The following is a 24,569-nucleotide window of genomic DNA, read 5'->3' as shown; positions in this document are numbered from 1 at the left end:
GCTGAAATGCTAATTTCGTCAGGGTATAAATGGTGAAGGCAGGTTTAGGTCTGAAAAACTGGAGGCGGGTTATATGGCGGCACAGAGCGCCCATATCGTCTATATTGGTGCCGGTCGTGGACACGGGTCCTAATTCTGCGCGGTCGCCCGGATCACCGCCTGCAGGATTCCTACCCTATAATAACCTCAGCACACGCCGGTTTGGTACACAAGTAGGTTTTAATTAGAAAATATTGACAGTTTCATTCTTAGCAATAACTCCTAAGACCAGCGATCGCCAGCTACAGGGAAACTACGACTCATAGCATGCTGGAAGTTGTAGTTCCCCAGCAGTCGGCCGCTGCTGCAGACATTGGTGGATGCCCGGATGCAGTAATACTGTCCTAATAAGAAAGTGCAGCCTGTTCTGTCAGACAGATGAACATTATATAATGTAACCAGGTGATTCTAACATGTACCTGCAGTCTAAAGACAGGTGAGCAATCACATGACCAGAAGAAGTGGGTTATGGGGGAATTAAAGGGGCCGTCCAGTTACAGATCCATTTTAAAATTAAGTCCACAAGTTAAAACGATAAAACAGAGTATTTAACCCACCTGCAGCTCCATGACTCTCCTGGCATCCGCGGACAGCAGGACGGGTAAGTACGCTGTGTTTTAACTCATTTGGATTCAATTTTAAAGTGTCTGTATGTAAGCAGACAATCCCTTTAATTCCTAACGACATCACTGAGCAATTAGCCATAACAAGTTAATAACCGGATAGCGACTGGAGGAGCAGAAAAAGTATCTGCCTCCACGGCGTGCAAGTTTTAGGGGGATGGGGGGAATCCTCAGGCTTGTATAACTTCAGTGCAAAGCAACCCAAAAGATATGTGAAGGTGAACTCCAAGTGGAGGGAACGAGGTTGGCCAGGGGTAGAAAACCAGGGCTTCTAAAAAACCCATCACACCTGTGCATGAGTCCCGCCTGACATGGGAACTCAGCCCCATAGACCGCCACTGGGAAAAACAATGAGCAGACAGTTGTATTGTTTCACCAAGATAAGCAGCATTAGATTTAACCCCTTCCAATCCTGTCTGACGTCTTCCTACATTCTGATTGAAGCTTGTACAGCTCCAATGTCAGAAGATGTCCGACAGGGTATTCTTACCATCTATTGCCAGCCACTCCGCTGTCGGAGCCTCTCTGGCGCACACACTGGCTTTAGCCAGCAGATGGCACCGTTGTATAACAGCAAAAAGAGAGAACCTTTTAGGAAACCCTGAATCCAAAATTGGATTGGAAAGGGTTAAAGCCCATTTAGACGCAACGATAATAGCTCAAAGCCATCTTTTGATCAATAATCGTTGTGTGTAACTGCACTGACATCATGCAGTTTTCGTTAAGCCATCGCTCATCGTTGTCTTTCAGCATGCTGAAAGATCAGCGATCAGCCTTATCAGGGATTCACAGCGGGATGCAGCTGATACTATTGTTTCAGCTGTATCCCGCTCCCTGATGACAGGCTGAGTATAAAGAACAGCGGTCCAGCTCTGTTCTCCATACCCCGCTCGGAGCACTCGGCTGTATAACAGCCGGGCGCTCCCAGCAGGGAACAGCTGGATGCCGAGAACAAGCAGCACCCCGCTTGTCCTCTGCATCCTCCCCTGGGAGCGCAAGGTGATTGCTCAACGTATGAGCGACCACCTCGCGCTTAAATGACAACGATTATCACTCAAAAGTTGCTCAAAAGACATCTGTGTCTGAATGGGCCTTTACCAGGGCGCCGCTTATCCCAGTGTGAGATGAGCTCCAGTAAATATCCATTCCTGAAGCATCCATGTCAGTCAGGCTCATAGGAACGTTTCAGCCATTCCTTAAGCTGCCATCACAGCTTCCACATAGGGATAACACCCATGGGATCTGCAGAAGCCATTCTGGTATCGCCCCTTAAAGGGGATGACTCCAAAAAACATTTAGCACCAGCATTCAGCTGTCTGTCAGTCCGCAAAAACACTGAATGCAGCCGTACTGTGACCATCACTCCTCCATTCAAATGGGGGGGGGGGGGGATTTGGGATGAGCCCTTCCCACTAGAGGTTCTAGCATTGATCATAACTTGTGGGTAGGTGATAAATGTTTTGCTTGGCACAATCGCTTCCACAAAACGGCTGAAGTAAAAACGGGCTGAGGCCGGTTTCAGACAAGTCTATGAAAACACATCCGAAATACGACCGTTGTCCAGATTATATTACAACCGCGTCATCAGGATAGAACAGTAACATGGAGGCAAAAGAGCAAGAAGGGGGTCATGCTGCGTTCCATAAAGATGGCCGTAAAAAGAAGTGGTCATGTGACTAGATACATAGTTTTATATGAGCTCCGGATCGCGGTCTCCAAAACACAGAACTGTAATACGCAAGTCTGAAACCGGCCTTGTATTTATTAGTGATCTTGTATTAATTGGGGGTTGTGTACATATTTCTTGCTTGTGTCATTGGGGGACCCAGCTAAATTATGGGATATAGCAACTGCCACTAGGAGGCGACAGTAGGCAAAAAAAAATGTTAGCTCCTCCTGCTAAAAAATCCTCTTTTTAACCACAGAACCCCTTTATGGTGCGTCACGAGAGGCAGATTGTCACCAAAAACATCTGCATCCACATCTCCATGTAGAATCCGTAGCAGGTCCCTCCTGCCCCGCGGACATGAGGCTGAAAATCAGAATAAACTCACCTGCTCCGGACGATGTGGATCTTCCTTCTTTCCTTCGCGGCCAGATCTTTTTTTCTTCGGCCCAGTGGATGGGCTCGGCACGCCGGCTGCGTGCCACGCACATGCGCCGGGCCAAAAAAAAGAAGATCCGGCCGCGAAGAAGGGAAGAACCGCATCGTCCAGAGCAGGTGAGTTTATTCTGATTTTAGGTCTCCCGCGGATCCGGACGGCTTCCATAGGCTTTAATAGAAGCCTGCGGGAGCCGTCCCCGCGGGAGACCCGCACGAAAATGGAGCATGTCCATTTTTTTTCCTGCATGCGGATCCGCGCCTGACGGGAAAAATGACATCCGCGGGTGTCCAATGCATCCCTATGGGGTGCGGATCTGCATGCGGGAGAAACGCTGCGGATTTTAACCCCGTGGACATGAGGCCTTACACAGGCGAGAAAATGGTGCGATTTTCACACGATTTTCGCCTGATGCGTTAGTCAGTAAAAAAGCAGTTTAGGAAGCCAATGATTTTCAATGGTTTCCTTCCCTTTAGCGATGTTTTCACTTCTGTGATGTTGAGAGATAAACTAAATGGCGACATGCTATCTTTCTGCGGAGTGCAATTTTTTTTTGACCTCCCACATATCCCTATGGGACCGGCGTTTTATCTCATCGCAACAAACATGCGTTGGAATGAGATTTTAACATGAGAAAGTCCCATTGACTGTTTTATCACAGGCGGCAGCGATGCGAGATTAAGATCCAAGAAAAAAAAAAGGATCGCCGACGCTCAAAAATCGCAGTGAACAAAGACGTGGTTTTCTTGCGGCAAAATCGTGATCGCCTGCGTGAAACTAGCCTCAGGGTGGTAAGCACTCATTGCGTTCTGAGGGAAAACAATTCTTTGGGGAGGAAGAAAGGGGTGGCTGCTGTAAAAAAAAAAAAAAAATACGCCACAGCCAAAAGCTAGGTGAAGGTCAGCAGGAAGTTATGAACCGCACTACAAACACTGGGCTTTTTTGTGGCCTTTTTCCTCAGCTCGGGTACGGTTTTGGATCCTTGGCGTTTTCCCATCGACTTCTTAAACTAATGTTTACTTCTCAAAAGGAAGAAAAAAATACATAAAAATATGTATAAAGAAAACGCCACCCGAAGAGGCTTGTAAAAATCCCATGAAATTCATGTTCTTTTTTTTCTTATACAAGCCCTCAAAAAAGCCACAAAAATTGTCTAGAAAGACAGAAATACGAGCGAGAACTCTCAGACGCTTCCTGGCTCCGACTGCGCCACAGAAATCTTTACTCCATCACGGATGAAAACGCGATACTCGGCGCAGTCCCATAGCAGCAGATTCTCACATCACTTCTATACAGGGCACAGAGTCTACCGGAAGAGCCGGTAGGATCGCGGCAGCCGGCCGTCCTTACTGGCGAGTGCAGCCTGAATCTGATCGTAATCCGGTAGCTCTGAGAGATCCCCCAGCGCAGCGACGGCCGGCTTACTCCTCAGCATCTTGGTGGCCACTCGCCTGATGTCGCTCGCCTGCACCTTGCCTGAAAAGAGAAGGAGATATAAAAAGAGCGGTTTCATTTTTTAGGGCCGGTGTCGTCCAATCCTGCTCGCACGCTTCCTTCCAGTCACCTCAGTTTGGTATCATAGATAAAGGATCTAAAGCGGTCTCATCAAAACGCGGCTCTCCAGCCCCCGTTGCCACCAGTGGAGGGGTCGCCACATCCAGGCAGGGATTGCCAGTGCAGAAAAACGTAGTATTACATGGTGACCATTCATATCAACAGCCATCCATGTAATACAAGGATGACCCGAGTCGGGCAGAACAGAAGCCGCTCATATAGAGTGGCCCTCCGTTGCAGATCATAGAGGGGGCACCATGATGGGATTTTCTGCAGCATAAAATACACCCCGTGTGGATGTCCGCTAAGACTGCAACTGGGGCCGGGCAATTTTGCCAAAAATTATTTTTTTCCCCCCAAAACTTTTTTCTACTTTTACTGGATTTTTTTCTAAATAAGCCAGGGCTCTGTGCAGAGTCTCCGGCACGGACCCGGTACAACCGCCTGAACAAACTACTACCAGCATGCTGTGCTACGCTGTTTGGGTAAGTGCCTGGCGGCATGATGGAGACCCAATTGACTCCATTGTGATCAGTGGGATCCGCTGGCACGGTTCCTGCCGGTTGAGTGCAGCACTTCAGTTATTTTTGTTGTTTGGCTGCTATGACTGAGCCCAACAACAGAAATAACAGCACAAGTGTGAACGCGGCACAAACGTGTACCAGAACATGTGTTTTACATAAGGGACATGCATGCGCAGCAGTTCCTGAATATAGCCCGACTATCAGAGTTATATGGGCAATTCTGATATCAGTACATGTTGGGGAATTATTGGGCATACGGTTCCCTTATGCAAAAGAATGGGGTATAAATGTCAAAATGATATACCCATGAAACATGGGGGCTCCACTCCACCAGTCAGCTCCCTGCATGGACTTTTCCTCCTCCGTCATCACACTGAGCCTCCTCCTCCGAAGGCGGTACAGTATACAAGCATAGCACTGATTGGTAGAGGCTTAACCAATCAGCATTATGCTTGATTCAATCATTGTTCCTGGCTCGTCAGCATGCTGTCCTGCTCACGCAGCCTATACCCAGTCTTACCGCGGCTTTGATTAATCGCTCATCCCTAATTGCTACAGTTCTAAAAACCCCAGTCTGAGGACAGTACCTCCATAGCTGGCTATGCGAAGTACCCCACACAAACTCTAGGTCTCCATTGTAAGGTTCTAATCTATGTGTTGCAGAATATTCTGTCCTGATGTCACAGGAGAGCTGCCCGGTCCCGCTACTCACTGATGAGAGAACACAGTTCATGTGGAAGCTTCCTCTTCCCTGTGGCCAGAACTTGTCTCCCAACATCTTCAAAGATGACCGGCCTGGACTCCAGGTTCATCATCAGCATGGACTTCAGCTGAGTCTTCGCCCGATCGAGTTCAACCTGTATAAAGCGGTACAAATATCAATGAGTTTAGACTGATTGCACTGTACATCATGATGTGTAGAGGCAGTCCGCCATATGGCGACGCCACCAGTAAGAGACAGAAGTGTACCGTACGGTGTGATACCGACCTCCCCTACCGATCCAGCCATCAGAGTGAACTCCCGAGTGATGATTTCGACCATTTCTCTAACCTGCAGGGGAAAAAAAGTGTTTAGGGAAATTTTTGAATTATTAAAAAATATATATAATCAGTGCTTTGTCTACTGACAGAAGTTTATGGTGACCGTGGGAGACACAGTTCAGAGATTGGTTCCTTGGTGACCATGTATACGGGCCGTACATTTTCAGCTATCTCCCACCGCACTGATAATGCACATATTCAACCATTGCTCTATTAATGCAGGGAGCAGCGAGGATCCCAGCAGTCAGATCCCCATTGATCAACTAGTTATTGCTTATCTTTCGGATAGGAGATAACTTCTAATTGTTGGAATAACCACTTTAAGCAGGGGTGTAACTAAAGGCTCAGGGGCCTGGGTGCAAGAGTTCAGCTGGGCCCCTTTTCCTGTACCCATACCCAGAGGCGTAATTTGAAGATTCGGGGCCCCAATGCAAAACCTGTAACGGGGCCCCCCAACTATAATGCTGTATTCATAGTACTGGGCTCCCTATATGGAGAAGAGAGGCCTTATGGGCCCCCTAAGGCCTCATGTCCACGGGGAAAATCAGGCCCGCTCCGGATTCTCCATGGAGAATCCGGAGCGGGTCCCTCCTGCCCCGCGGACATGAGCGCTGAAAATTAGAATAAATAAGAATAAACTTACCTCCCGCCCGCTCCGGATCTCCTTTTCGCCGCGGCGTCATCTTCTCTCCGTCGCGGTCGGATCTTCTTTCTTCGGCTCGGCGGATGCGCAGGATGACGTCGGTGATGTGCCCTGCGCATGCGCCGGCCCGAAGAAAAAAGATCCGGCCGCGACGGAGAGAATATGGCGCCGCGGCGAAGGGAAGAACCGGAGCGGGTGAGTAAATTCCGATTTTTGTCTCCCGCGGATCCGGACGGCTTCCATAGGCTTCAATAGAAGCCCGCGGGAGCTGTCCCCGGGGGAGACCCGCACGAAAATGGAGCATGGTCCAGATTTTTTCATGCTCCATTTTTTAAAAAAAAATCACTTTTATTGACCATCCGCAGGTATTTATCTACCCGCGGGTGGTCAATGCATCCCTATGGGGTGCGGATCCGCGGGCGGGAGAAGAGTTAAAATCCGCTGCGGATTTTAATTCTTCTTTTGCCCGTGGACATGAGGCCTAAGGCCTCATGTCCACGGGGAAAATCAGATCCGCTGCAGATTCTCCATGTAGAATCTGCAGCGGGTCCCTCCTGCCCCGCGGACATGAGTGCTTAAAATAGGAATTTAAAAGCATTTACCTTTCCGTAGCGGGCGGGCACGCTCTGCTGTTCCTCACGGCCGGATCTTCATTTTCGGCCGGCGGATGAATTCCTGACGCCGGCGGCACGTCGCCGGCACGTCGTCGACACGTCGTCGACGTGCCGCGCATGCGCCGGGCACATCCGCCGAGCCGAAGCAAGGGAGATGCGGCCGTGAGGAAGAGCAGAGCTTCAGCGCCCGCTCCGGGTGAGTAATTCTTTTAAATTCCTATTTTTGGTCTCCCGCGGATCCGGACGGCTTCCATAGGCTTCAATAGAAGCCCGCGGGAGCCGACCCCGCGGGAGACCCGCATGAAAATGGAGCATGGTCCAGATTTTTTCATGCTCCATTTTTTTTTTAAATCTCTTTTATTGACGATCCGCGGGTATTTATCTACCCGCGGGTGGTCAATGCATCCCTATGGGGTGCGGATCCGCATGCGGGAGATCCGCTGCGGATTTTAAATCACATTTTGCCCGTGGACATGAGCCCTAAGGCTCCTGGGCCTGGGTGCAACCGCATCCCCTATAGTTACGCTCCTGACTCTAAGTTCTTTTCCCTTTGAGAAGTCATTGTGGATTGAGGACTTACCTGGCGAGGGTCGGCACTGGCATGTATACACAAGAGCCCAGTGTCTTCATAACTGTGGTGGTAAGAGGTGGCATTATACATCCAGTGGTGCCTGCATAGAAAAGGACAGGAGTCTCATCATCGGTCTGTGTTATGTACCCCATATACTGTATCATGTTTGTTCTCCAATTAATATGGCAGCCAACACTATAAGGAAACGACAGCTGGAGGAGATGAAGTTTGGGTCTCACCGGTTGAGCACATTGAGGTACAGTCTGGTAAACATGCCTTTCCCCGGTCCTCCTGCAGAGAAGGATCCTCCGCCGCCCATCATCATATTCAGTACTGCAAACGGGATGAAGTCATCCTCCTATCAGGACACAGGATGGGATTAGGGACACAAACTCACAGACCGGCCATCATGGATACAAAGTGTGAGGAGGATGAAGAAGAGTACCAGAAAAGAGCAGCTCTCCAGGCCGATCATGATGTGTGACAGCTCCGGGATGGGGGTTGGCCCCAAGCTGACGTCAGACATGTCCTTCTCCACCTGTGAAGAGGACACCCAGATAATAACCCGTCATTATTACTCAACGACGAGGAAATCAACCATGGAATAAAGGAAGGAGCCCGACCTTCATCATTATGGATAGAACACATGGCGATTTACCCGAAATAAAGGAGTCCTCCGCTTGTGCTGCTTGCATGGCCAAAGAAAAGAATCAAGTCTCCATTATATATGCCATCCCCTCATAGGAGAGCAGCATAGGACATATCCAATGGAGATCTGATGGCTGCCTTAGACCGCACCACCCAGTGTTGTCCCTATATGACGTAAACTCTACTGAAGCCATTAAAGGGGCTGCAAGGAATTACAAAGGAAAACAATTATTTCATGAGGCCGAGCTGCGACTCCAGAGACCGCGGGTAACAGTGCCGCTCTGTCCTGAAAAGTGGAATTTGGCCTAATTCACACACTCTTTGGTCAGAAGTGAAGGCGACGCTAATCCACAGTGGAGCTCCAAGGCTCGGTCTTGAGTTCGGTCGTGGATTTTCATGCCGGTTTATCTCCAAATCTGCATGCGGCTGCCTGACACGGAAATAATGCCGGGAATTAACATGGCAATTCTTTTTCAAAATGCGTGAGCGGAACAATCCAAGCAGTATGAACTACAGCATGGATTTCCGACGCACTCAGAGTGCTGAAATGGTAAGGATTTTCGCCATGGATTTGGTCACAGAATCGCCTGCAGAGTTGTCCGTGCGAACGGGAGCCTTTTTTTTAGTCTATAGAAGCCCTTTAAAGAAGATATTCAAGATAAGAAAAACCATGCCTCCCGTCTGCTAGAAACAGCGCCCCCCCTGTCCACAGGGGGCAATTACTATTGCATCTGAGTTCCACTATCGCATACAACTAGTGGACAGGTGTAGTGTTGTCTTTAAAAGCATATTCTTCTAATTCTGGAAAACGCCTTAAAGTATAACTATGATATACAGATAATTAATAACCGCGCTCAGAAGAGTTGATGAAGAAGATGGAAAGACTTGTGACTTACATGAAGAAGGAGTACATAGATGCCCAAATAGAGGAAAACAGACCCCTTTACTGAAGGACAGCTAGTAGGAGGAATCCACAGGATAGTAGCGTAATTCTTTAATCCAAAACGTGGGTACAGCGATGCAATGCGATTCGGCGCTAATACGCGGCTTCATCAAGCAAACTGTATATAAAAGACAGACAGGTGTATAAAGGAACTAGACAAATAGGGACTTGCCCCAGGGAGTGAGGCTGACAGGCTGTCACAAGCATCTGGTGCGCTGCTGCGTGACATCAGTGGGTTTAAAGGCGTCATCATGGCGCCGCATGGGTCATAGAAGCGAGGGCAAATGCCCAGTGCACAGCCGTGTGCCGTCACAGCAGCGCTGCGCATAATGTGCACAAGGAGTTGGGGCATGTGCCCAAAGCATATGGCCACGCGGCACCTGCGCACTGGCCATTTGCCGTCACTTCCATGACCCAGCCGCATGGCGCTGTGATGACGCCTTTACACCCACTGACATCACAAGATGGCGCGCCAGATGCCTGTGACTGCCTTTCAGCCTCACTCCCTGTGGAGACTCCCTATTTGTCTAGTTCCCATATGTCTTTTATATACAGTTTGCTTGATAAAGCTGCGTTGCATCTCTGTACTCATGTTTTGGATTAAAGAATCGCTACTATCCATGCGATTCCTCCTGTCCTTCAGTAAAGGGGTGGAGGGGTGTTTTCCTCCATTTGGACATCTATATACCCCTCCTGTTATTATTTCTTGTATATCATTTTTGAACTGCATTTTTTTGATTTTTGGGTTTCCCTCTGCTCTCTGTTCCCACTGGATTCCCTATGGGGTATAAGCAGTTGTTGTTTTTTTCTACCGCATACGAGGACTACGGGTGCTTGCGGGCGGGACTTCCCTTTGGATGACCTCCCAGCTTGCGCCAGGTTTGACATTTTTGGCCCATTTCGGGGGCGTTGTCCCGTTTACACTTAAAGTATTACTAAACTTGTTAAAAGCTTTTGACATGACAGTGACATGTCAGACGTTGTGATCAGTGGGGGTCCAGGTGCTGAAACCCCCACCTATTGCTAAAAAGAATTGCTCATATGAGCGCTGTGCCCGCTCGACTGTTGTTGCAAGCATCGTACAAACTCCATAAACTTTCCCTAGAACTCATTCACCACTTGAAAAAGTACCAAAAACAGCTGAATGGGCAGAGCACTGACTTGAGTATTTCTGCCCATTCCGTTTTAGCGATCAGTGGGGGTCTCAGCACCCGGACCTCACCAATCAAAACTTCTGACATGTCAAAACATTGAAAAAGTTTAACTACCCTTCAAAAAAAAAAAACTAACAAAAAAACAACAAAAAATATATTGTCTGACCACAACAGCGTTTTCTTTAAATGACGTCGGCCTGATAATCAGCTGCTCCAATCAGAGGAAGTTCTCTTTGCCTTACAGAAACACAGTATTATATGGCCACCATTCAAATGAACGGAGGAGCATGTAATTCTTGATGGGCGACGTCTGCCACAGCAGGTGCTGCCCTGTTAGAGGCGGGTTCCCCACTTATGGTCAGAGTCTCTAGGACATCAAAATGCCCCGATAAGGCAAAAGATTGCCTTCATAGAATTTGACAGAATGTCACCGGTCAGCCCCATGTTACCTTGACTATCCCTCCTGTGTACTGAGCGATGGACCTGTCGATACTCCTCGGCTTCCCAGACTCCCACACCGGCTTCACATTGCTCAGATACTTCTTGGCACAGTCCAACAACTGGTCGTGTTCGATCCCCACTCCGGCGAGGACCATCCTGTCTGGGGAGTAGTAGTTGTTCATATAAGAGTGTAGGGTACTCTTGGTAATCTTATCAATGTTCTCTATGGGGCAGAATCTGGGGAGCCCCACTGTGTTGTCCCGGAAAGCCGCCTGAAGACAAAAAGGGGAAAAAATAAATAAATTGGGCCATGTTAAACGGGCTTTCCCAAAATTGACTTTTATTACTGAACCATAAAATACCACAGAGACCCCCATTGAGCCTGAGAATGGGAGTAGCTTGTCCTCCTCTGTAAATCACTGCACCCCCTGTTGTGCGGAGCAGATTGAATGGAGCAGCGGTCGAACATTAGCGGTGCGCTCCATTCATTTTCATTGGGACTACTAAGATAGCCGAGTGCTTGTGCACAGCTAATTCCATCAGCCCAACTGAAATGAATGAAGCAGAGATCTGCATGTGCAACTACAGCCCCATTTTATCTCCATGTCACTGTGAGGGGGCAGTGAGCCCACAGTGAGGAGGAAAGGGAGACACAGGCCCTCTATTCCCAGCATCAATGGGGGGTCTCAGCAGTGAGACCCCCCCCATCGATCAGACTTTTATGCTATACTTAGGTGATAAAAGTCAATTTTCGGGAATAGCCCTTTAAGGCTCTTAGAGTTGTCCAGTTCTTCAAAGAACAGTGCCACTCCTATCGATAAGGTTCAGTTTGGCATTGCAGCTCAGTCCCACTTACTTGAAGTGCACTAAGCTGCAATACCAGACACAGGCCCTGCACAAGTATGGTGCTGCATCTGCAAAAAAATGTATTTTTTTTCTAATCCAGGACAATCCCTTTAATATATATGCCGCATTAAAGGGGTAGTATCGGATTAGAAAACCATGGCCGCCTTCCCCCAAAAGCAGCAGGCGTTGAGCCATTTCTGGAAGAAAGCCACGATTTTCTAATCTGAAGCACTCAAACCCTTCTGTATACAACATTGTGTACCGTAAATAACCAGAATGCTTTGCAGCAGAAGAGGAGGTGGATATGTAGTCCATCGTATAAGAGAGTCACTTACGGCATGAATCATCTCTGTCAGTAGCGGCTCCGGATCCGGCCTCATGTTCAGATCCTCCAATTCAAAACGAACCGCCATACGTGTCATCTCCAGCTCTTCATCTATGGCGGAGGAACTCTGCGTCAGCAATGAGTCACATGGTACGGTGTAGTAATAGGAAACCGGCGCTACAACCCCGAAGTCCAGTGTCTTACAAGTCTATTAGCCCCATCCGGTAACTGCCATTTCCTATAGCACCTTATTACCCCCCAATTCCAGATCATTTCTGAAAGGAGACACCTTGTGGAACGCCACCCAGCACTTTTCACTCATGGGGCGCCTTCATGCATTTTTGCCACCTACCTCTGTAACATATTATGCCAACGTGAACCTGGTATCATTTGAAGGCTATGATTCTGGGCCTTAATATAAAAGCAATATCTAAGTTGTAGCCCTGGCAAACATTTAAATGGGTGGTCCGGGACTTGTACTACTGATGACCCATAGTTGATCGGCAGGGGTCTGCAGCTCAGGAAACCCACCATTCAGCTGATCGCTGGGCCGGTTTGTTAGTATGGACAGCCTGTCAACGCTGCGGCAGCCTGTTTGGTACTACGGTACACGCACAGTTCACATGTGGTCGGGGCAGAAAGGCCCAAAACACCTCAGTTCATGGAAGGGTTAATGTCTTGCTCTCCACAGACGCACGGTACTATCCAAATTACTACATGTTATTTCGTGAGCCTACGTGCCCCTTAGTTACCGTCCCACCCATCCCAAAAACGCAGGAAGGCAGGAAGACCTAAAGAGTGTTTACCTGACAACCGCGGCTGCAGAACCACTTCTGACAACAGGCTGACCACCGTATCCAGGCCCTTAGCATCTGCAGACACGGCGTACATCGTGGTGTCCCTGGAACCGGAGAACAAGGCGACATTATCTACAGGTTACATTCCTGCACAAGCACCATTTCTTCTTTTTTCCCCACTTCAAAAGGGTTGAGCTGCAATACTAGACACAGCCTATAGACAAGGGTGGCGCTGTTTCTCCTGGACAACCCTTTTCTCATTCTCTAAATAGAACTTACTTATGAAGTACCAAAAAAAGGTGGCAGCCTAGAAACCATCAACAAGTTGACTGATCCATTGTACTTCTGACTCCTATCTTACTGTTTAAAGCAGTTGTCCCAACAAATTAAGCTACGCTCTACCTGCAGGATAGGGGCTAACTAGCTGATTGGTGGGCGGTCCAGCCGCTGGGACCCCTACGGACCTGAGAACAAGGTCCTGAAGGCTCCTGAATGAATGGAGTGGTGGTCAAGCATGCGCATTACAGCTTCATTCATTTCAATGGGCCGGACAGATTTACAGTTCCAGTGCTTTGCTATCACTGGCAATCCCACTGAAGTAAAAGGTGAAGCGCTGAGCAAGAAGCCCGCGATCTAGCGATGAAATCTGTTTGTGTAAATGCTCTGCACGAGCGCCCAAGACCTTAGCGGTGATGTCAGCGCTCATGCAGCGGTTTACCTAACTGTCGTCTCGTGTAAAAGGGACATAAGGTGATCCTTGCCATTGTCTGTCCTTGTGCATACAGAGAAGGACCTGCACTGCGGGAGGAAGATATGTGAGTGATCTCCAACGTTATCTGCTGCAGGGGACTGATCTGGCAGGGAGACGAGGACTGGGCAGCCGCAGTATATATATGGTGCAGTGTACTGTATCAGCGTACTGCCGGATCATTAAGATAGTGGTCAGGGGTCTCTGGATCTATCAGACCCCCCTGCCTCTGATCAATGAAGCATAGATGCTTTTCAGCAAGATTTTAGCACCGCGATGCGTACCTGGAGGTCTGACAATCACAGATTCCGCCATGTTGTTCCAGTGTCATGAGAATCTCATCCTTACTGCCGTACCGTGCTGTAGACTAAAGGGGAAAATGGATGATATATCACAGAATGCACATTCACAGGTAACCCTAGTGCATCCCTGTTGTGTTACGTCCTACTGAATGGCTGGTATCAGTCACACGGATGTGGATACATCTGGAGCCTCTCAGCATTGGACATGCAGGACAAAGTAGTGATCTTGGGGGCAGAGAGCTTTCTGAACTTTACATTCAGCCACTACCGGGCCTGCAACGGCTGCGCAGATTGTGCTCCAACGCACTTTAGGATTAGCGCTCCTTTAAATTCTTGTATATACCGACTATACAGCATATTACATCACACAAGTATCAGATACTGAGCTCTACTTACGGAGAAGGCGAGTTTTTCCAGAAAGTGAGAGATGCCGCTGAGGTATTTGGTTTCATGTCTGGAGCCTGAATTGATGAGGACTGCAAGAAATCCAGAGCGACATGTCAGAAAGCAAACATCTATGTATACTGGTTACCTACACATCATTCAGATCGTACGTGCGAACCTACCCTGTTTTTGTTAATGTCATCACATATCTGACTACAGCACATTACATGTATTATATCCCAGAGCTGCACTCACTATTCTGCTGGTGGAGTTACTGTATACATACATTACTTATCCTGTACTGCTCCTGAGTTACATCCTGTATTATACCCCAGAGCTGCACTCACTACCCTGCCGGTGGAGTCACTGTGTACATACATTACTTATCCTGTATTATACTCCAGAGCTGCACTCACTATTCTGCTGGTGGAGTCACTGTGTACATACATTACTTATCCTGTACTGATCCTGAGTTACATCCTGTATTATACCCCAGAGCTGCACTCACTATTCTGCTGGTGGGGTCACTGTGTACATACATTACTTATCCTGTACTGCTCCTGAGTTACATCCTGTATTATACTCCAGAGCTGCACTCACTATTCTGCTGGTGGAGTCACTGTGTACATACATTACTTATCCTGTACTGATCCTGAGTTACATCCTGTATTATACTCCAGAGCTGCACTCACTATTCTGCTGGTGGAGTCACTGTGTACATACATTACTTATCCTGTACTGCTCCTGAGTTACATCCTGTATTATACTCCAGAGCTGCAATCACTATTCTGCTGGTGGAGTCACTGTGTACATACATTACTTATCCTGTACTGATCCTGAGTTACATCCTGTATTATACTCCAGAGCTGCACTCACTATTCTGCTGGTGGAGTCACTGTGTACATACATTACTTATCCTGTACTGCTCCTGAGTTACATCCTGTATTATACTCCAGAGCTGCACTCACTATTCTGCTGGTGGAGTCACTGTGTACATACATTACTTATCCTGTACTGATCCTGAGTTACATCCTGTATTATACTCCAGAGCTGCACTCACTATTCTGCTGGTGGAGTCACTGTGTACATACATTACTTATCCTGTACTGATCCTGAATGAATAATAAACATTTTTTTGCATTTACACGGGGTGATTATAGCTCTTTTTAATTTGTTTGAACGAATTTTGAGCGATATTCATGCCCTATAGAATGCTTTCAGAAATAGGAGTGTTAATAGTTTTTGTCAATTAACAAAATGCAAAGTGACTAAAGAAAAGAGAAATCTAAACCCCCATCGGTATTTGGTGTGAGCGCCCTTTACCTTCACACCAGCATCAGTTCCTCAGGCTACACTTATACACAGTCGGGGGTTTTATAGTCAGCTGTAGGATTACCCAATTATACGGAATGGGTGAAAATGATCATCATTTTCATATGTGGATTGAAATACAGTCATTAACTGAAACAGAGACAGCTGTGTAGGAGGCTTAAAACTGGGTGAACAGACAAAATCTGATACAAAGGTGAGGTTGTGGAAGACAGTTTCATGTCACAGGTCATACACCATGGCAAGACTGAGCACAGCAATAAGGTAGTTATACCGCATCAGTAAGCTTTCTCCCAGGCAAAGATGTCAGAACAGACTGGGGTTTCAGGATGTGCTGTTCAAGCTGTTTTGAAGAAGCACAAAGAAGCTGGCAACGTTGAGGACTGTAGACACAGCGGCCGGTCAGGGAAACTTAGTGCAGCGATGAAAGGCACATCATGCTTACTTCCCTTCAAACTGGAAGATGTCCAGCAGTGCCATCAGCTCAGAACTGGCAGAAACCAGTGGGACTCAGGTACACCCATCTACTGATCGGAGAAGTCTGGCCAGAAGTGGTCTTCATGGAAGAATTATGGCCAAAAAAGCCAAACTGCGACATAGAGACAAGGCCAAGCAACCCAATAGTACATGAAAACATAAGAACTGGGGAGCAGAAAGAATTGCAGCAGGAGCTCCGGACTGAGGAGTCAAGATTTAAAATGACAGAAGTTAGTTTATTGGCCAAAGGGCTGGGGAGCAGTAAAATAATGAGTGTCTGCAGGCAGCAGTAAAGCATGGTGGGGAGCGATACAATAATGAGTGTCTGCAGGCAGCAGTGAAGCATGGTGGGGTGCGATACAATAATGAGTGTCTGCAGGCAGCAGTGAAGCATGGTGGAGAGCTGTACAATAATGAGTGTCTGCAGGCAGCAGTGAAGCATGGTGGGGAGCGATACAATAATGAGTGTCTGCGGGCAGCAGTGAAGCATGGTGGAGAGTGGTACAATAATGAATGTCTGCAGGTAGCAGTGAAGCATGGGGAGAGAGGTACAATAATGAGTGTCTGCAGGCAACAGTGAGGCATGGTGGAGAGTGGTACAATAATGAATGTCTGCAGGTGGCAGTGAAGCATGGGGAGAGAGGTACAATAATGAGTGTCTGCAGGCAGCAGTAAAGCATGATGCAGAGCGGTACAATAATGAGTGTCTGCAGGCAGCAGTGAAGCATGGTGGAGAGCGGTACAATAATGAGTGTCTGCAGGCAGCAGTGAAGCATGGTGGAGAGCGGTACAATAATGAGTGTCTGCAGGCAGCAGTGAAGCATGGTGGGGAGCGATACAATAATGAGTGTCTGCGGGCAGCAGTGAAGCATGGTGGAGAGTGGTACAATAATGAATGTCTGCAGGTAGCAGTGAAGCATGGGGAGAGAGGTACAATAATGAGTGTCTGCAGGCAACAGTGAGGCATGGTGGAGAGTGGTACAATAATGAATGTCTGCAGGTGGCAGTGAAGCATGGGGAGAGAGGTACAATAATGAGTGTCTGCAGGCAGCAGTGAAGCATGGTGGAGAGCGGTACAATAATGAGTGTCTGCAGGCAGCAGTGAAGCATGGGGGAGAGCTGTACAATAATGAGTGTCCACAGGCAGTAGTGAAGCATCGTGGAGAGCGGTACAATAATGAGAGTCTGCAGGCAGCAGTGAAGCATAGTGGGGAGCGGTACAATAATGGGTGTCTGCAGGCAGCAGTGAAGCATAGTGGGGAGCGGTACAATAATGGGTGTCTGCAGGCAGCAGTGAAGCTTGGTGGAGAGCGATACAATAATGGGTGTCTGCAGGCAGCAGTGAAGCTTGGTGGAGAGCGATACAATAATGAGTGTCTGCATGCAGAAGTGAAGCATGGTGGAGAGTAGTACAATAATGAGTGTCTGCAGGCAGCAGTGAAGCATGGTGGTGAGCAGTACAATAATGAGTGTCTGCAGGCAGCAGTGAAGCATGGTGGAGAGTGGTACAATAAGAAGTGTCTGCAGGCAGTACTGAAGCATGGTGGAGAGCGGTACAATAATGAGTGTCTGCAGGCAGCAGTGAAGCATGGTGGAGAACGGTACAATAATGAGTGTCTGCAGGCAGCAGTGAAGCATGGTGGAGAGCGGTACAATAATGAGTGTCTGCAGGCAGCAGTGAAGCATTGTGGGGAGTGGTACAATAATGAGTGTCTGCAGGCAGCAATGAAGCATGGTGGGGAGCGGTACAATAATGAGTGTCTGCAGGTAGTACTGAAGCATGGTGGAGAGCGGTACAATAATGTCTGCATGCAGCAGCGAAGCATGGTGGAGAGTAGTACAATAATGAGTGTCTGCAAGCAGCAGTGAAGCATGGTGGAGAGCGGTACAATGATGAGTGTCTGCAGTAAAGTATGTGTAAAGCAGTACAATAATGAGTGTCTGCAGGCAAACATGGTGAAGCTTCCTTGCAAGTTTAGAGCTACATATCAGCAACTGGAGTTGGGGATTTGGTCAGGATTAATGGTGTCCTCAATGCTGAGAAATACAGGCAGATAATTATCCACCATGTAATACTATCGGGGAGGCGTCTGATTGGCTCCAGATGTATTCTGCAGCAGGACAACAATCCCAAACATCCAGCCAGCCAATGCCATTAAGAACTATCTTCAGCTTAAAGAACAAGGAGTCCTGGAAGTGATGATTCGACCCCACAGAGCTCTGATCTCGTCATCATCCAGTGTGTCTGGGATGATGTGAAGAGACAGAAGGATCTGAGCGAGCCGACATCCATAGATCTGTGCTTAGTTTTCCAAGATGTCTGCAACAACTTCCCTGACGAGTTCCTTGAAAAGCTGTGTGCAAAAGTACCTAGAGGAATTCTTAAGCCCAATTTACACGCAAAGATGATCACTCAAAATTCGCTCAAAAGACAATTTGAATGACAGTTTTGAGCGATCATTTTGTATAGCCACTAATGGGCACTAATGCCTACTAGTAGCTATTTAGCTTTATTTGCATTTAAATGAAGCTCCCTTTGCTGTATGCAGATAACAGTGGGTGGTCTTATCTGCATACAGCTCCCTTGTTCTCCCGTGGGACAGCAGCTGAAAACAATGTTATGAGAACTCCTACAGAAAAGCAGTGTGCGGTCCCTGCTATCACAATGGTTTTTATGCTGAACTAAAAATCATCGTTCGGCCGAAAAGCTAACGATGGTAGCATTTACATGCAATGATTATTGCTCAAAAGACATCGTTTGAACAAATTTTGAGTGTTAATCGCTGTTTGTAAATTGGCCTTCACTTTGCAGCATTTTCTCCCCACCTGCCTAGAACTTTTGCACAGTGCTGTATGGGTAAGTCATGGGCGAAAATCGATAATAAATAGGAAATGGATAGTATAAATGCTGCAGATCCATCACTCACACAAATTACCGGTTGGTGAGTTGGGTGTTAACGGCACATACAACAGTCCCTCATACTTCAAACGGAGGGTCTACAAACTGCATAGTGTCTGGCCCAAAGAGGGGGTACAGGGTCAAGGAATCCAAGTCAACACATCTTCATGTATGACTCAAAGAAGTGCCGGCCGACCTGGAGCATTAGTTGCTCCAGACACTCCATCACGTCTCAAGGATGTGCGGCCTATAGTTACCCAACTACAGAAGTGGCAGGAAATGGTTCCAGCTGAAAGGGTTGTGCCAAAATGACATCCCCTGTGCATATACCCTATTAGGACATACGAATGTCATGGAGCGGGGATCCCCACTTCTATGTCCCAGATGGGAGAGCAGCTCAGTCAGACTGGCTCCTGCCCTGGCGGACCTTCGGCCGTCCTGTGATACTACATTCCACTGCAACGCCTGCTGCAGTGGATAAGTCAGGCGGATAAGTCCGCACTTGGGGTGATCAGCTGATTGGCTCCACCCCTGCATTCGCAAAGTGCATATGCATCTAGGCACAACCCCGTTAACAGTACAGAGGTCATCCATAAAGGAACACACCAAAACAAAATATACCGTGTCTAATACCAAGTACAGGGCTGAGGGGGGCATGACACAGGGATACTCTCTCTCTCGGGATCTCTGGATCCCCGGTCATGCCCCGTCGGGTCACATACGCTTGCTGGGTCTACTTACGTCCGACTGTACAGAATTGTCCAAACTTGTTCTGAGAAGCCACCCGCACCCCGTTCTCCAGAGTTGTGACCTTCGTCTCGTACTTCTCCTGTCCGTCTACTCTTGCGAACACTGGCTTGGGCACCCCAGGTAAGGGAGAGGTAAGTGCTATGCGGGGGTAGGTGCCACCACTGCTGAACCTCCTGTAGGCAGGCAGCCCGTACCTGGAACACAAAGCAGATTGTACATAGTTGTTGGGGTAAGTTCTCACTACAGATTTTTGCTACAGAATTCTCCACGGAGTTCATGCCGATCCCGCGTGACGTTCCCAGCAGATCTGCACTCCACTCCAATAAGTCCGTACGGAGCGGATATTTATCAGATATGAGGGCAGGAAAAAATGTCACTTCTTGATGCAGATTTTGTGTCAAGAATTCTACATGCGGATTTATCCACTGAAAATGACTAAATCCGTGCAAATCTACGGCTCCGTATCTGTATATCGGGGGGGGGGGGGGGGGGGGGGGGTGCTGCTGATATGTATAGATTCAATGCTTTGTGTGCCATTGTATACGATTAAATGCTCGTTGATATATAATTTTGCATACGTGCATTTTTTGAGCATTTATTTAATTCTATGACCCTGATATGTTGTATGCCTTCCTTCTGCCTGTCTGCTGCACATTGGAGACTCATCTCTGTTGTACTGTAACATCTTTTTAATTGTAATGAATAAAATATAGAAAAGTTTCTTTTTATGGAAGCTTTACATGCCAATTTATTATTTTTGGATTGATTGTTGCCGGCTGATAAACGACAAGTGAATAAAAAGTTCAAGATGGCCGGGCATTTACACGTAACAATTATCACTCCCTTTCGCTTGTTTGAACGAATTTTGAGTAATCTAATCGTTTCGTGTAAATGGGCCTTTAGTCACTGTGCTTTTTCTTCCTCCGGAAAAGAAGTAGGAGGAGAAGGTGGTCTTCTCGATTTTCATCTCCAGAAAAGCAAGAAGCTTGATGGCTCAGTGGCTAGCACTGTTGCCCAGTAACACTGGGGTTCAAGGTGCATGTCTGACTACGGACAACATCTGCATGGAGCTTGTAGGTTCTCATTGTGTTTTTTTTTCTTCTCCTGTCTGGGGAAGAAAAAAATAAAAATAAATAAGCATGGCGGCATAGATGAGACTCACACGGCCATATTGTAAATGCGTATTACCCCGCTGTAGCGAGTAGCCAGAAACGTACATTGTGCTGCTTACATGTTCTCTCTTGTGGGTATAGATGCCAAGATGAGCTCAGGGGATTGGCGGCCCGCGGCAAGCACTCGATGTTCATTGCACTACATGCATCTCGCGGGGGGCACGCAGCGCGATTCCCTCGTGTTGCCATGCAGTGCTGTAGGTTCAAATCTGAGCAAGGGCAACATCTGTATGAGGTTTTTCGAAGTTGCTGAGATTTGGACCACAGCATTGTAAGACAACAGTGCTAACCACTGAGCCGCAGTCATCGTAGAGGCAGCCTTGTAAGACACCAGTGCTAACCACTGAGCCGCAGTCATTGTAGAGGCAGCATTGTAAGACAACAGTGCTAACCACTGAGCCGCAGTCATTGTAGAGGCAGCATTGTAAGACAACAGTGCTAACCACTGAGCCGCAGTCATTGTAGAGGCAGCCTTGTAAGACAACAGTGCTAACCACTGAGCCGCAGTCATCGCAGAGGCAGCCTTGTAAGACACCAGTGCTAACCACTGAGCCGCAGTCATCGTAGAGGCAGCCTCGTAAGACAACAGTGCTAACCACTGAGCCGCAGTCATCGTAGAGGCAGCCTCGTAAGACAACAGTGCTAACCACTGAGCCGCAGTCATTGTAGAGGCAGCCTCGTAAGACAGTGCTAACCACTGAGCCGCAGTCATTGTAGAGGCAGCCTCGTAAGACAACAGTGCTAACCACTGAGCCGCAGTCAATGTTGAGGCAGCCTTGTAAGACACCAGTGCTAACCACTGAGCCGCAGTCATTGTAGAGGCAGCATTGTAAGACAACAGTGCTAACCACTGAGCCGCAGTCATTGTAGAGGCAGCCTTGTAAGACAACAGTGCTAACCACTGAGCCGCAGTCATTGTAGAGGCAGCCTTGTAAGACAACAGTGCTAACCACTGAGCCGCAGTCATTGTAGAGGCAGCCTTGTAAGACAACAGTGCTAACCACTGAGCCGCAGTCATTGTAGAGGCAGCCTTGTAATACAACAGTGCTAACCACTGAGCCGCAGTCATTGTAGAGGCAGCCTTGTAAGACAACAGTGCTAACCACTGAGCCGCAGTCATTGTAGAGGCAGCCTTGTAAGACAACAGTGCTAACCACTGAGCCGCAGTCATTGTAGAGGCAGCATTGTAAGACAACAGTGCTAACCACTGAGCCGCAGTCATCGTAGAGGCAGCCTTGTAAGACAACAGTGCTAACCACTGAGCCGCAGTCATCGTAGAGGCAGCCTTGTAAGACACCAGTGCTAACCACTGAGCCGCATTCACTGTAGAGGCAGCACTGTAAGACACCAGTGCTAACCACTGAGCCGCATTTACTGTAGAGGCAGCATTGTAAGACACCAGTGCTAACCACTGAGCCGCAGTCATTGTAGGGGCAGCCTTGTAAGACGCCAGTGCTAACCACTGAGCCGCAGTCATCGTAGGGGCAGCCTTGTAAGACGCCAGTGCTAACCACTGAGCCGCAGTCATCGTAGAGGCAGCCTTGTAAGACACCAGTGCTAACCACTGAGCCGCAGTCATCGTAGAGGCAGCCTTGTAATACAACAGTGCCAACCACTGAGCCGCATTCACTGTAGAGGCAGCACTGTAAGACACCAGTGCTAACCACTGAGCCGCATTCACTGTAGAGGCAGCATTGTAAGACACCAGTGCTAACCACTGAGCCGCATTCACTGTAGAGGCAGCATTGTAAGACACCAGTGCTAACCACTGAGCCGCAGTCATTGTAGGGGCAGCCTTGTAAGACGCCAGTGCTAACCACTGAGCCGCAGTCATCGTAGAGGCAGCCTTGTAAGACACCAGTGCTATCCACTGAGCCGCAGTCATCGTAGAGGCAGCCTTGTAATACAACAGTGCTAACCACTGAGCCGCAGTCATCGTAGAGGCAGCCTTGTAATACAACAGTGCTAACCACTGAGCCGCAGTCATCGTAGAGGCAGCCTTGTAATACAACGGTGCTAACCACTGAGCCGCAGTCATTGTAGAGGCAGCCTTGTAAGACAACAGTGCTAACCACTGAGCCGCAGTCATCGCAGAGGCAGCCTTGTAAGACACCAGTGCTAACCACTGAGCCGCATTCACTGTAGAGGCAGCACTGTAAGACACCAGTGCTAACCACTGAGCCGCATTTACTGTAGAGGCAGCATTGTAAGACACCAGTGCTAACCACTGAGCCGCAGTCATTGTAGGGGCAGCCTTGTAAGACGCCAGTGCTAACCACTGAGCCGCAGTCATCGTAGGGGCAGCCTTGTAAGACGCCAGTGCTAACCACTGAGCCGCAGTCATCGTAGAGGCAGCCTTGTAAGACACCAGTGCTAACCACTGAGCCGCAGTCATCGTAGAGGCAGCCTTGTAATACAACAGTGCCAACCACTGAGCCGCATTCACTGTAGAGGCAGCACTGTAAGACACCAGTGCTAACCACTGAGCCGCATTCACTGTAGAGGCAGCATTGTAAGACACCAGTGCTAACCACTGAGCCGCATTCACTGTAGAGGCAGCATTGTAAGACACCAGTGCTAACCACTGAGCCGCAGTCATTGTAGGGGCAGCCTTGTAAGACGCCAGTGCTAACCACTGAGCCGCAGTCATCGTAGAGGCAGCCTTGTAAGACACCAGTGCTATCCACTGAGCCGCAGTCATCGTAGAGGCAGCCTTGTAATACAACAGTGCTAACCACTGAGCCGCAGTCATCGTAGAGGCAGCCTTGTAATACAACAGTGCTAACCACTGAGCCGCAGTCATCGTAGAGGCAGCCTTGTAATACAACGGTGCTAACCACTGAGCCGCAGTGGGCGGCTGCGCTGTCAGGATGGAAGAACGGTCACCTGTTCGCCCACTCAGCGCTGAGTGTTGTAAGCCATGACATTGGCGTAATCAGCGGAACGACATTCAGCGGGGAGATCTGCCAGAATACATCATTATTATAAGACCTCTGCTGCCTGTCAGTGAAAGAAACACTCTTGTTTTCATTGAGACTGATGGTGGCAGAGGGGGCGCTCTCATCAGGCGTCAGGACAGATCAGCTCCAGCATCCATTTGCCTTCACCGCCAGCAAGCACTGATCTTGTAAGCGGCGACGGAATTAAACACGGACGGCAAAACTCGTGGCGGCTGAAGTAACAAACGCAAAAACAACCTAAATAATGGTGTGAGCGCGCGGAGTCGCACATCAGGGACGTATGAAGTAACATCAGAAGCCGGCACTTCTCCAATAAAGCCTTCCTCGTATCTGATCTGCTTGTAGAACTACAACTCCCAGCATTCCCCAACAGACCAAACTATCGGAGCATGCTGGGAGTTGTAGTTTGTCATTTTCCTTAGGCCTGATGTTATGGGTCACATTAGTCTCCAGATAGTGACATCTAGAAGCAGCTGAGGACAACACGTGACTGCGCCCCCTTATCTGACGTGTGTTTCCCTCCAGGACCCCCATTACCTCCGTATCTCGCCGCACGCCCGGCTCCTCGCCATGTTGGCCGCCATCTTTACACTCTCACCCCTGACCTCTCGGAGACCTGACACAGCCAGCAAGCTCACTTCCGGTTTCCTTCCGCACCAACGTCACTTCCAGGGCGGAGTCAG

The 24,569-nt window shown here is 48.5% G+C and overlaps 1 protein-coding gene across 1 annotated transcript; it reads right to left on the bottom strand.

Annotated features, from left to right (window-relative positions):
• Positions 1-200: 200 nt before the first annotated feature.
• Positions 201-24,554, bottom strand: PMPCA (peptidase, mitochondrial processing subunit alpha). Its single transcript, XM_066580500.1, has 13 exons — positions 24,424-24,554; positions 19,746-19,948; positions 14,312-14,391; positions 13,898-13,980; positions 12,875-12,969; positions 12,079-12,179; positions 10,906-11,169; positions 8,157-8,249; positions 7,951-8,069; positions 7,721-7,811; positions 5,831-5,893; positions 5,555-5,699; positions 201-4,240 (listed from the first exon to the last, which is right to left on the bottom strand). The coding sequence occupies exons 1-13, from the start codon at positions 24,468-24,470 to the stop codon at positions 4,071-4,073; spliced, it is 1,554 nt and encodes a 517-aa protein (XP_066436597.1). The 5' UTR covers positions 24,471-24,554; the 3' UTR covers positions 201-4,070.
• Between the last annotated feature and the right edge of the window lie 15 nt (positions 24,555-24,569).

The sequence above is a fragment of the Eleutherodactylus coqui genome, chromosome 10, assembly GCF_035609145.1.
Source record: "Eleutherodactylus coqui strain aEleCoq1 chromosome 10, aEleCoq1.hap1, whole genome shotgun sequence".
Classification (NCBI taxonomy): Eukaryota; Metazoa; Chordata; class Amphibia; order Anura; family Eleutherodactylidae; genus Eleutherodactylus; species Eleutherodactylus coqui.
Note: the sequence above shows the minus strand (reverse complement) of the source record. Positions and strands in the feature narration are given on the sequence as shown.